Source organism: Salvelinus sp. IW2-2015, linkage group LG14, assembly GCF_002910315.2.
Source record: "Salvelinus sp. IW2-2015 linkage group LG14, ASM291031v2, whole genome shotgun sequence".
NCBI lineage: Eukaryota > Metazoa > Chordata > Actinopteri > Salmoniformes > Salmonidae > Salvelinus > Salvelinus sp. IW2-2015.
The window spans coordinates 13,623,074-13,635,798 of NC_036854.1; the positions used below are offsets into that span (position 1 = coordinate 13,623,074).

Below are 12,725 nucleotides of genomic sequence, written 5' to 3' on the forward strand. Positions count from 1 at the left end.
GTTGGCTGGATGTCCGTTGGGTGGTGGACCATTCTTGACACACAAGGGAAACTGTTGAGCATGAAAAACCCAGCAGCGTTGCAGTTCTTGACACAAACTGGTGCGCTTGGCACCTACTATCATTCCCCGTTCAAAGGCACTTACATTTTTTGTCTTGCCCATTCACCCTCTGAATGGCACACTTACACAATCCATGTCTCAATTGTCTCAAGGCTTCAAAATCCTTATTTAACCGGTCTCCTCCCCTTCACCTACACTGATTGAAGTGGATTTAACAAGTGACATCAATAAGGGATCATAGCTTTCACCTGGATTCACCTGGTCAGTCTATGTCATGGAAAGAGCAGGTTTACCTCATGTTATGTATACWCAGTGTATATAGACACAAGCATATCCATAATGGGATGGTTCCAAGTCATAAACAATCCTAAAATACTTCTATAGAGGCTTCTGTCAGTCCAAATAAACATGCCAGAGATGAGAAGACCAGGTGTTAATGGAAGTGGGAAGTGTTGGAAGATATAAAAATAGGGCTACTCTGTTATCTACAGCACAGAAATCGTCTGCGGCTGTTTTTGAAAAGATGACAGGTTGTCAATACCAATAATCCAAGCATCAGGCCTGGCAGCCTGCAGGACCTGTACAACTCCCAGGCTCCAATCCTGGCTGCTGTGCCAACGACTAGCATCCGTTACCAAGGAAACCKCTTGGAGCCTCGGAGGGACAGGGTTTTGACGGGGAAACGACAAACTACGTACCTGGAGGGCCTCAAGAAAGCGAAAGGAACCCAGCCTGCGCCCCCGGGGCACCAGGCAGAAGCTGGAGTTGTGAAGCAGCTCCTGGTAGTCGAACCTGGAGACAGACAGAAATAAACTTTGTCAGACTCATGGAGACATCACACGCGCTAAAATGTACTCCTTTGAGGTCCAAAGGACGAAAATGTTCAAAAACCCCATCAGTGAGATTTGTGGAACAAGTAGAGAGAAAATGTACAGCAGAAAGAGACAGGTTAGTTTACAGTAAATGTGTCCTTAGATTAAATGTATGCAAACAACAATTACAGCATTAAAAACATTGGTGTGTCTATTAAGTGTGTCTATTGGTGTGTCTATTATATTAAGGAAGTCTCGGGGGTCTGCTTGCCTGAGTTAGAATACCTCATGACAAGCTGTAGACCACACTATTTACCAAGAGAGTTTTCATCTGTATTTTTCGTAGCTGTCTTTTACCACCACAAACCGATGCTGGCACTAAGACTGCACTCAACGAGCTGTATAAGGCCACAAGCAAACAAGAAAATGCTCATCCAGAGGTGGCGCTCCTAGMGGCTGGTGATTTTAATGCAGGGAAACTGAAATCTGTTTTACCTAATTTCTACCAGCATGTCACCTGTGCAACTAGAGGCGGGAAAAAACCCTCTAGATAACCTTTACTCCACACACAGAAACACATACAAAGCTCTTCCTTGCCCTCCATTTGGCAGATCTGACCATAACTCTATCCTCCTGATTCCTGCTTACAACCAAAAACTCAAACAGGAAGTACCAGTGACTCCTAATACGGAAGTGGTCTGATGAAGCGGGTGCTAAGCTACAGGACTATTTCGCTAGCACAGACTGGAATTGTTCCGTGATTCATTCGATGACATTGAGGAGTTTAACACATCAGTCACCAGCTTCATAAATAAGTGCATCGACGACGTCCCCCCCACAGTAACCATACGTACATATCCCAACCAGAAGAAATGGATTACAGGCAACATCCGCACTGAGCTAAATGCTAGAGCTGCCGTTTTCAAGGAGCGGGCCACTAATCCAAACGCTCAGCCCAGTCCAAGCTCTTCTCTGTACTGGCACCCTAATGGGGGAACCATCTGGGGTGAGCCGTTGTAACTTCAAGGGATATGTTCTGTGTTGGACTGTGATGTTATGCTTTTCATAGACTCCTGGTATGTCTGCACCCTAACACAAGSCCATTCTGTTCCGGAACAGTTGCTTGTATAAAATAACGGTTGTGTAAACAATGTGATTGTATTATCACCTCCCACTATATAAGGGACATGTAATCGTTCATGTAACAACACCATTCATGTAACCATTCACTCTGAGTTCTTTCCTCTGAAATCAGAGGTAGATCTCCCTGCAGCTGATTACTATTGATAATGCATCCACCCAGGTGAGTCCTGTTTGGGCACATATTTTTTTACAGTTTATTTGTCAGAACACCATTATATAGCGTTCTACAAGTCCAGAACTTTCCGTGTGAAGCAGTACATGTAAATTSCTCTTAACTTGCAGCATGTCCCACAGTTCTTTCATTATCACCGAGGTGAAATACGTGACTCGTTTCAGGAAATTAGGCGTATGTCGCACCTCACTAGTTCACAGGAGTGGCATTGGAATGTGAACATTTATTTTTTTATCAAAATGCGTTATTTGGCAGAAATGCCTTCTGGAACATGTGAGCTTTCATGTGCCTTAGTAACAAACTTGTATTCCAGCCATAAATATGAATACAATTGTTAAATTATGAGCCTAGTTGGTTTAGCCATGGAAAAAGGKAGGAACCTTCCCGCTAGCCATGATTGGCTGAGATAATAGATGGGCAGGAAATGCTTGGAGATGAGTTTGGATTGGTCTGCCATGTAGCATGCTTCTGTCCATTATGTGAGCTGTTCAGGATGTGTTGACAGTCCTTTCTACTGCGCCATTTTTTAAAGATATGTTAGCCCTCGAGAACTATAAAAGTTTTGCTACTTTTCTCAACAACATTGATGCCCTGAATTTAGCAGGAGCTATCGACAGATCAGTTGGAAAAAGTGATGGGCTACTTACTGCACACGCAACGGTCAGTGTGAACTGGAGTGACTTGACACAAATCTGACCAAACAAAATGAAGTTAAATGGTTCCAGTCTGCCGTGAAGCGTTCATCCATGTATACAGGTAAGAGTCTAGCTACATTCTCAGATATTATACGTTTCTAATTTTGTCAGAATGTAGTTTTTATTGCAAGCTAAAGTGTACTGTTAGTTAGTGAGCAAATGTTAACTTGCTGGCTCGCTAGCTAACGTTACATGTATGATCTATTATTCCAAATCAGAAATCCATTTGCATTGCTAGGTATAGCCTAATGTTAGCTAGCTAACGTTGAACCTAGTTTGTTAGCTTTAGCTACCTGCAGATTAATTCTACAGCTATGACAATGTTTGTATTGGTAGTAGTATGAGTTGGGATTATGACGGTTCATTGTTTAGCTAGATCGCTACATGTCTAAACAAAAGATTCCACTTCTGCCGGATTATTACATGACCCATCAAGTTAGCCAGGTGTGTCTGGGGGTGATTACAACCTTCTATTGTATTTCATGAACATGTGTACATGTCTAGACAATAGTGACCCATAGTGACTRAGCTAGATGTGGCTGCGGGGAYGTTATAGCATTTCCTTCACATGAACCATCAATTTAGACAAGTGTGTCAGGTAAGCGTCATCTAATAAAGATAAAATATTTATTAAAGATTTGCATCTGGACACTTTCTGTTTTTGATATTGCTACTATGCAAGTAACCACTTCATTGTACTGTTTACACCTTCTGTATCCTGTGCATGTGACAAATAAACATTGCCTCACATGTGAATCCTTAAAGAGATGGGTGGGGCTAAGGCTTAAGAGGGTGTGAATGATGCTGAATGGGTGTAAACAAAGAAGAGCTCTCCAGTAGGTGTACRYAAACATTTGWGGGCCAACTTTCAAAGCAGAATTACTTTCCCATTGTTCCTCAACTGCAGTGTATGATTTACCATTTTCTTGCTCTGAGTCTCTACTTTTATCCAATGTAAAAAACACAATTTCAAATTTTGCTACATAAGACCGAATCTAGGCGTTTGGTCACATATATGTACCCTTATCGCTATCTAAACTTTGTGGTACACCGAATAATGGAACAATGTCTTGTAACAGGCACTTACCCCCAGTCTTTGCTTCCTCATTTGACGTGGGGAAGGCTTCAACCCATTTGGAATAACTGTCAACCATTACTAACATATCTTTTTTCATTTTACAGACAGGTGAACAAAATCAATTTGCATATTAAAGGGCCCCAGGGGACTGGTAGGCTTGACAAAGAGGTCGGTACTTTCTTCCCTGCGTTGTATTCTTGACAAATTAGACATTGGGCACAGATTTGGGTGTGTACCATTCTTTTCTACAATGATTTACCATTCCCCCTTCGGACACATGACTCACACCTTGATTCATGTGTCCCCCCCCAAAAAACACTGCCGGTTAAATAAAAATAAACTGTTTTAACTTCTCAAGGGACATGTTCTGTGTTGGACTGTGATGTTTTACCTTTCATAGACTCCTGTTATGTCTGCACCCTACCACAAAGCCATTGTGTTCCCAGAACTGTTGCTTGTATAAAATAACTATTGTGTTAACAATATGATTGTATTATCACCTCCCACTATATAAGGGACATGCAACCATTCACTCTGAGTTCTTCCCTGTGAAATCAGAGGTAGATCTCCCCTGCAGCTGCTTGTATTAAAGCTTTTTCTATTATACAATTAAATAGTCTCTGCCTTCATCTTTGGATCTAATTTTCAACAACAACCTGAAGCTAGGAGAGCAGAGTTTCTTAAATAATCACCTCGACCCCACCCCAAAACATTTTTTTTATTAAATAAATTTAAAAAAATAAAAATTAAAAAGTACTTTCCTGAACCAACACTTGCACTTGACTCATACCATGGCTCATTTAACTATTTGATTTCTGTCTCTTATACACATCTAGATGTGTATAAGAGACAGACACACATTTTTGTGAGAAGACTGATTTTCGGGATGTCTCATGGTCTGACCAACACCGCTGTAGCTCGGCCACTTTCCACCGCAGATGCGGAAGGCCTACATACGCGGGTTCTGCGGATTGAGACACAGACCTGTCTCTTATACACATCTAGATGTGTATAAGAGACAGGTCTAACGGTCTGACAAATACTGCTGTAGCTCGGCCACTTTCCACCGTAGATGCGAAAGGCCGACATAGTGGATTGAGACGCAGCCCATGTAAAAATATCTCTAGCTTAAACTGACGTATTTTGATGGGGAATCCAAAAATATTATGGTACTTAAACTGAACAAAATATGTATAGTGTTGGTCCCATGTTTCATAAGCTGAAATAAAAGATCCCAGAAATGTTCTATGCACACAGAAACCTTTTTTTCCCCCAACTTTTGTGCACAAATTTGTTTACATACCTGTTAGTGAGCATTTCRCCTTTGCCAAGATAATCCATCCACCTGAAAGGTGTGGCATATCAAGAACCTGAWTAAACAGCATGCTTACACAGGTGCACCTTGTGCTGGGAACAATACAAGGCCACTCTAAAATGTGCAGTTTTGTCACACAACACAATGCCAAAGATGTCTCACGTTTTGAGGGAGTGTGCAATGTGCATGCTGGCTGCAGGAATGACCATCAGAGCTGTTGCCAGACAATTCAATGTTAATTTCTCTACCATAAGCCGCCTCCAACATCGGTTTAGAGAATTTGACAGTARGTCCAACCGGCCTCTGCACCTAGTCAGCTCAGGGATTCAAACCAGCGACCTTTCGATTACTGGCCCAACGCTCTTACCCGCAGACCACGTGTATTGCGTTGTGTGGAGGAGCGGTTTGCTGATGTTAATGTTGTGAACACAGTGCCTGCCCAATGGTGGRGGTGGAGTTATGGTATGGGCAGGCATAAGCWATGGACAACGCACATAATTGCAAGTTCTGAAGGAGCGTGCWATTGGAAAGCTGACTGCACGTCCACCAGAGCTGTTGCTGGYGAATTTAATGTTAATTTATTTTCCATAAACCYCCTRTAACGTTGTTTTAGAGCATTTGGCAGTATGTCCAACTGGCCTCAGAACCGTAGACCACGTGTAACCACACCAGCCCAGGACCTCCACATCTGGCTGCTTCACCTGTGGGATTGTCTGAGACCAGCCACCCAGACAGCTGATGAAACTGAGGAGTATATCTGTCTGTAATAAAGCCCTTGTGTGAGGAAAAACTTTCTGATTGGCTGGGCCTGGCTCCCCAGTGGGTGGGCCTATGCCCTCCCAGGCCCACCAATGGCTGCACCCCTGCCCAGTCATGTGAAATACATAGATTAGGGCCTAATTCATTAATTTCAATTGACTGATTTATGGACTGATGATGGACTGTAACTCAGTAAAGTCGTTGAAATTGTTGCACGTTACATTTATATTTTTGGTCAGTATAGATTGACACACGGGTGCATCAATAGACTTAAGGATTAAACAGGTTAACAGTCACAAGGCCGCAGGGCCAGACAGATTACCAGGATACGTACTCAGAGTATGCGCTGACCAGCTAGCAAGTGTCTTCACTGACATTTTCAACCTCTCCCTGTCCGAGTCTGTAATACCTACGTTTCAAGCAGACCACCATAGTACCTGTACCCAAGAATGCCAAGGTAACCTGCCTAAATGACTATCTGTAGCCATGAAATGCTTTGAAAGGCTGGTCATGGCTCACATCAACACCATCATCCCAGACACCCTGGACCCACTCCAATTCACATACCGCCCCAACAGATCCACAGATGACAGAAACTCTATTGCACTCCACACTGCCCTCTACCACCTGGAAAATATGAAAACCTGGCAGTGTGATTCCAGGACAACAACCTCTCCCTCAACGTCAGCAAGACAAAGGAGCTGATCGTGGACTACAGGAAACGGAGGACCGAGCACGCCCCCATTCACATCGTTGGGACTGTAGTGGAGCAGGTCGAGAGCTTCAAGTTCCTCTGTGTCCACATCACTAAGGATCTACCATGGTCCAAATACACCAACACAGTTGTGAAGAGGGCACGACAACGCCTCTTCTCCCTCAGGAGGCTGAWTTTTTTMGGGCATTATCCCTCAGATCCTCAACAAATTKTATAGCTGCACGTTGCGATCATCTTGAGTGGCTGCATCACCACTTGGTATGTCAACTGCTTAGCATCAGACCGCAAGGCGCTAAAGGGTAATGCATATGGCCCAGTACACACTGGGGCCGAGCTCCCTGCCATACAGGTGGTCACAGAGGAAGGCCCTAAAGACTCCAGCCACCKAAGTCATAGACCGTTCTCTCTGCTACCGCACGGCAGGTGGTACCGATGCYCCAAGTCTGGAACCAGAACGACCCTGAACAGCTTCTAACCCCAAGCAATYAGACTGCTAAATAGTTAGTTAAATAGTTAACCAAATAGCTACCTGGACTATCTGCATTGACRCTTTCTGCACAAACTCTTTTGACTCATCACACACGCTGCTGCWACTGTTTAATATATGTCACTTTATACCTAGTTTTATGTACATATCTACCTCAATTACCTCGTACCCCAGCACATCAACTCGGTCCTGGTACCCCGTCTATATAGCCAAGTTATCGTTACTCATTGTGTATTTATTATTATGTTTAACCTTTTTATTATTTCTCTGTTTTCTCTCTCTGCATTGTTGGGAAGGACCCGTAAGTAAGCAGTTCCCTGTTAGTCTACACCTGTTGTTTACGAAGCATGTGACCAATACAATTTGATTTGAATAAGTCATTGTCTCACTCAAAAACAAGACAATCACAAACAAAGCGATGTCTCAGTAGGTGGAACAGACGTGGGAAATCGAGGAAAAGCATTCTCTAACCCACACATTCGGAGATATTAGGCAACCTTCAAAACACTTGTCAATTACACGTTTCAAGACTTATAATCACAACAATGAGACCGCACTATACACAAAGAAAGGTTTAGACTAGAATGAGGTCCTCCACTTCACTCCAACGTACAGTATGATCAATGTTACACGACGAGCGTATTACAAAGGGAGACATTTTGAGATTGATCTCCTTAAGCACTCCCAGTCTTTCCCAGTGAGCCAAGCCAGGGGATCGTCAGCCCATCTCTATAGCAGGCAGCACATCCCTTCTCCCCACACTGCAGGCCAATAGAGAGAGAGGTAATTTATGCCCCTGTTCCCCACCACCGTCTCATCCCAAGGCCCATCCAATAATGATGAGCAGCAGCTGTTTTATCTGACACTAAATCACATGAAATAATAGGAGAGCTTTTAAGCTACATAAATCAATCCCAGAACACACCAGCCTGTCGCTACCTATGACGCCCTGCAATCTATAACCAATTCTGTCTGTGATCCTCATAACCCATATTGTATGAATATCAGGCAAGGAATTCTTAAAAAGAGGCTAAGGATGATTCATGGCACTTCAACGGAAACATACATAACACTTTCTTTGTCATTAAACAAGACAGGGATATTTTCAAGAGGGTTAATTCTCAACAGAGACCAGGCTGTCTCTCGAATCTGTGTTTCTGTGATCAACTGGCTAGCCTGGAATCATGACTGCGGTTGATCATTTCGTTAATGAGACTATAATTGCATATGTTTCATCCAGTGTTAGGCTACGCCATGATGTCATACATAAACATAGCAGTATTTTACAGTAGTGCATGTCTCACAGTGGGTTGTTAGAATCCCCATAGGGCTGTCTCTAGCCATCCTTCAACCACCCTGAGGAGAGCCCAGAGGTGCTGATTGAGCCCTGGCCCACAGAGACATCTGATTACGGCCTAATCTGTCTGGGGATCAACTGCTTCCACAGCCTCGGGCGGGACTAACCATCTGTATATGTGTGCTGAAAAGGTGATGCACGTGACAGTCATCCATTTTTTTTCTTGTTAAAAAAACAACTACTAGGTGTCATTGTATGACATCAGACTGGAGCACAAGGTCAACCACAGCAACCTATAGAACATGGATACAGTAATGTGGCAAGAATGTTGAAGTTCAATCATAGAGAACATACAGCTTGTTATTCTGCCCTATTAGGATTCTGCTCAGACAGCTACGGAACAACACAGTCGGTCTCAAAAGGCGGACTCCAGTCGATCATGGCATGTGATGTGATGTTTCAATTCCATGCTAGCCAGGTTAATCATAGATGAGCTAAAACACACATTTTCAAGAATACAAAAGCATAATCTTTACTAGATACAAAATATGCTCGGACATTTTTTATTCACTCATCGTGGTAGCATGATTCAACATCCCATCAAACTCTGCCCACACACAGCCACTCAGTCAGACCATTGCTGGTGTGCATATTGCTGCCACTAGGGGGACTCATGCAATAGCTCAGACACCTGTCAACAACTGAAATCTACAGCTACAGGTTGGGAGAGAGTTGATTTGCATAGTGATAATCAGAAATGTCTGCATATTTCAAAAACAATGGCCGTACACTAACAAAACAGCTGTCAAACAAACGTCAAATTGTTTAGTCTTCAAGTTATATGCGTTAGAAATGGGCATCGGAGGCTACTGTAGCAATCGAGGCAGGAAAAAGGGGAGAGGGGCTTGAACCCTGCTGGCTTGTACTGGCCCTTTAATTYCCTGGCTAGTGCACACCTGTGACACAAAGGTCTGGACCTGTAGCCAGAGGCCATAGTACGCTCACAGTAAGGCTACAGTTAATGGTTATTTTAGTCTGGAGGCCTGTTTGATTGTGACGCCTAGCTGTGGCCTGACTCAGTGCCCACAGCTGCCTCTCATCAGATCGGATAGATACCGGACCTGGTTATTGTGCGGATAGATATTAAGCTCCAGGCCAAGGCTCTCTTGCTGTGACTGACTAGCCTGGGTCCAGAGGGGAACTAACTGTCTGTCTAACAGCCCTGCTACATCCTTGGGGTTACCTACCGCTCAGGACTACAGCCATTACTGAGAGATTCAGCCAAAGGTTGTAGGTATACTGAAGGCCTATGCCCTATGGATTGTATAGGAGCAGCAATATAGAATTTAATAACAGGTGGTACTGTTCTGTACAAGTGTACTGATTGTATTGTCTTTAACCTGCCTACTCCAAAAGCAGGAAAACAGAGAGCAGTGCATTCATTATATTTACATGATCTTTCTAAAGGTCATTTGTTAATTGGTACCCTTCACAGCCAGTCACATCACATTGTGCAATACGCATATTCATCTATGAATCAATGTCCTCATTGCATACCCTGCTGAATAGAGAGGCTACCTCCTAGCAACAGTTGCTGCATAAGAAATCAGAGGCAGTGATATTACTTTAATTTCATTATGGATTATATGGCAGAAATAAATGAGGGTTCACCCTTTACTGTAGTCAGAGCTCACATCATGACATGTGAAATACATCCAGAGGGGAATCAATAGGTCCTGTCAAGTTGATAGCCCCTACAAATGTCAAAATCCAATTACACTGGGATGGCAGCACTAAAGAAAGAAATTAGTGGCAGACACTTCTAAAATACAAGCGCCACAATAAATTGAACATGTGRGGACGTGCTTTGTATTTAAGTTGCACTGAATAATTATAAAACCAAACTTAAACAGTACCTATGGTATTTTATTTTATTTCTCACCTTTATTTTGACAGGGAGTCTTGTAAAATGAGCCTTTTACAGATGACCCTTGTAATTACAAAAATATACACAACTATACACATCAATACACTATGAAAAGCAAAACAGAGATAAAAAAACCCCCACAATCATAGAAAACAAAACACATTCTTCAGTAAAAAGATCCTCAATCAGCTGTCTCAAAACCCCTTCCCAAGTGGCGCAGTGGTCTAAGGCACTGCATCTCAGTGCTAGAGGCGTCACTACAGACCCTGGTTCGATTCCAGGCCGTGATTGGGAGTCCCATAGGGCAGCGTACAATTGGCCCAGCGTTGTCCGGGTTAGGGTTGGACTGGGTAGGCCGTCATTGTACATAAGAATTTGTTCTTAACGGTCCTAGAGGTACCAAATCATCTCGTTTTAGAGATTATTCCACAAGGTGGAATAAAACTAAAAGCAGATTTACCTAACTCAGTGGAGATCGACGGGATCTCCAGAGTTAGCCATCCCTGGAACCGAGTCTGGTAGCTCCTAAGTCTGTAGGTTAACAATGAAGTAAGGTGCGGCGGTAGTTTGTGCATGAGGGCTTTATAAACAAAAAAGAGTGCAATGCATCGATCTACGAGACTTCAAAGAGGGACAGCCTTCGTTCTGATACAGAGCGCAGTGATGTGTTCTGAACCTTTCGCACGCTATAAAGCGGAGTGCGCGATGATAAACTGCTTCCATGCAGTGGCAGAGCTGCATTCATATAGATGATATCMCCATAACCTATAAACGGTATGAATGCCGACTGAATGATATCTTCTCTGCTATTTAACTAAAGGCATGACTTATTCCTATAAAGGAAGCCCATTTTAATTCTTAACTTATCAACATGATTTTTGAAAGATATCTTTCGTTATATAAAGTGTCCGGACTTCAGTTAATTATCGCTGGTGCGTGTGTGCGCGCGCATGTGAATATAAGTGTGTGCCACCTGTTTGAGCAACTGCCCTACCGGGTAGCACCTCCACCCCACTCTTTCCCTCAGATAAAATTCCTCCCATCAGTTTCATTCATAAGAGCCCTAATCCCAGGGTGCATTTCATCACTCCATTCCGACTGGCCTCAGGCGTTTCAAGTCAGTAACCAAATGGCTCTTCATTTCACAAAACGTCAACCAGTATACAGACATTCATCCTGAAACATAGTGGTGTGGTGTCATTTTGATATTTCAGATCAGGAGGGAGGAACATTCTGAACACATGCAAGCCAAAGCTACTGTATGTGATACTACAGTATAATGTTACTTATTATTTAATTAACAGAATGCTGAGGTCAAATATACAGTAGTGAAGCACTCAGCCCTCTTCATAGCAGTGTAGCGTCTGTAAACACAACGATACGATCATTAAATATTTCTAGTCATTACGCCTTTTTTACTTTCTGAAGTACTTTCTGTATGAGCTAGTCTTTACTCAGTACCCATTTTCCCATTTCAAATGACAAATCTGATACGGGCCTGAATTAAACACTAAGACAGAGAGAGAAAATGGGAAAAGAGCAAGGGATGTCTTCTTCCTTTATTTGCTTTGACCCTCTCATCTTCTCCTCATTGTTCTCACTACTCATCTCTAATCCCGTTCAAAGCCCACATTTTCCAATCTAATTATTTCAGCATTATTTGAGGCCAACCACCTGCCTTTCATTCTGCTTCATGGAGGAATGAAGGAGATGTCAGGTGAATAAATCTAAGCGATTACTGGGAGAGAAGACATGCAGAAGTAATGAATTTAAAAAAATAATAATAATTGATCGGGAGCCACTGGAAATCTTTCCCTCGAATTGATGATGACCCATGATGGGCTGCAGTAACACAATGGATCAGCCGTGGTCAATATAATCAATTTTATCCATACATTACAAGACTGACCTACAGGGGAGTTACTCTACCAGTCTCCACAGAGGATCGTATACTCTCTGAAAATGCATTTTTAAACTGCGTATTTACATCAAGAGGTTGAAACAGCAGGAGCTTAGCTACTGTATATGATACACACACTCATACGAACACCATAATACCAACATCATATCAATCTATAACAATGACTTGAAATGAAACAAATGCAACACAGCTAAATAATCTGCTGAAATAATTACCATCTTCATTGAATTATAGAAGACTGTAGACTGCATAACTCAATGGATTGATGTTCAGATGGGTATGATAAAGAACATGGTTGATGCACTGAACAAGATTAAATTGTTCAACTGTTTTAATTAAAACAG

General features: G+C 42.7%; 1 protein-coding gene across 1 annotated transcript in view; it reads right to left on the reverse strand.

The window, feature by feature from the left end:
* The window catches only part of LOC111972462 (exostosin-1), a 246,135-nt gene that overhangs the window by 42,760 nt on the left and 190,650 nt on the right, over positions 1-12,725 (reverse strand). Inside the window, exon 3 of the mRNA XM_070446558.1 lies at positions 759-852. Within this exon, the coding sequence (XP_070302659.1) occupies positions 759-852 (94 nt within the window). The remainder of the gene's footprint in view (positions 1-758; positions 853-12,725) is intronic.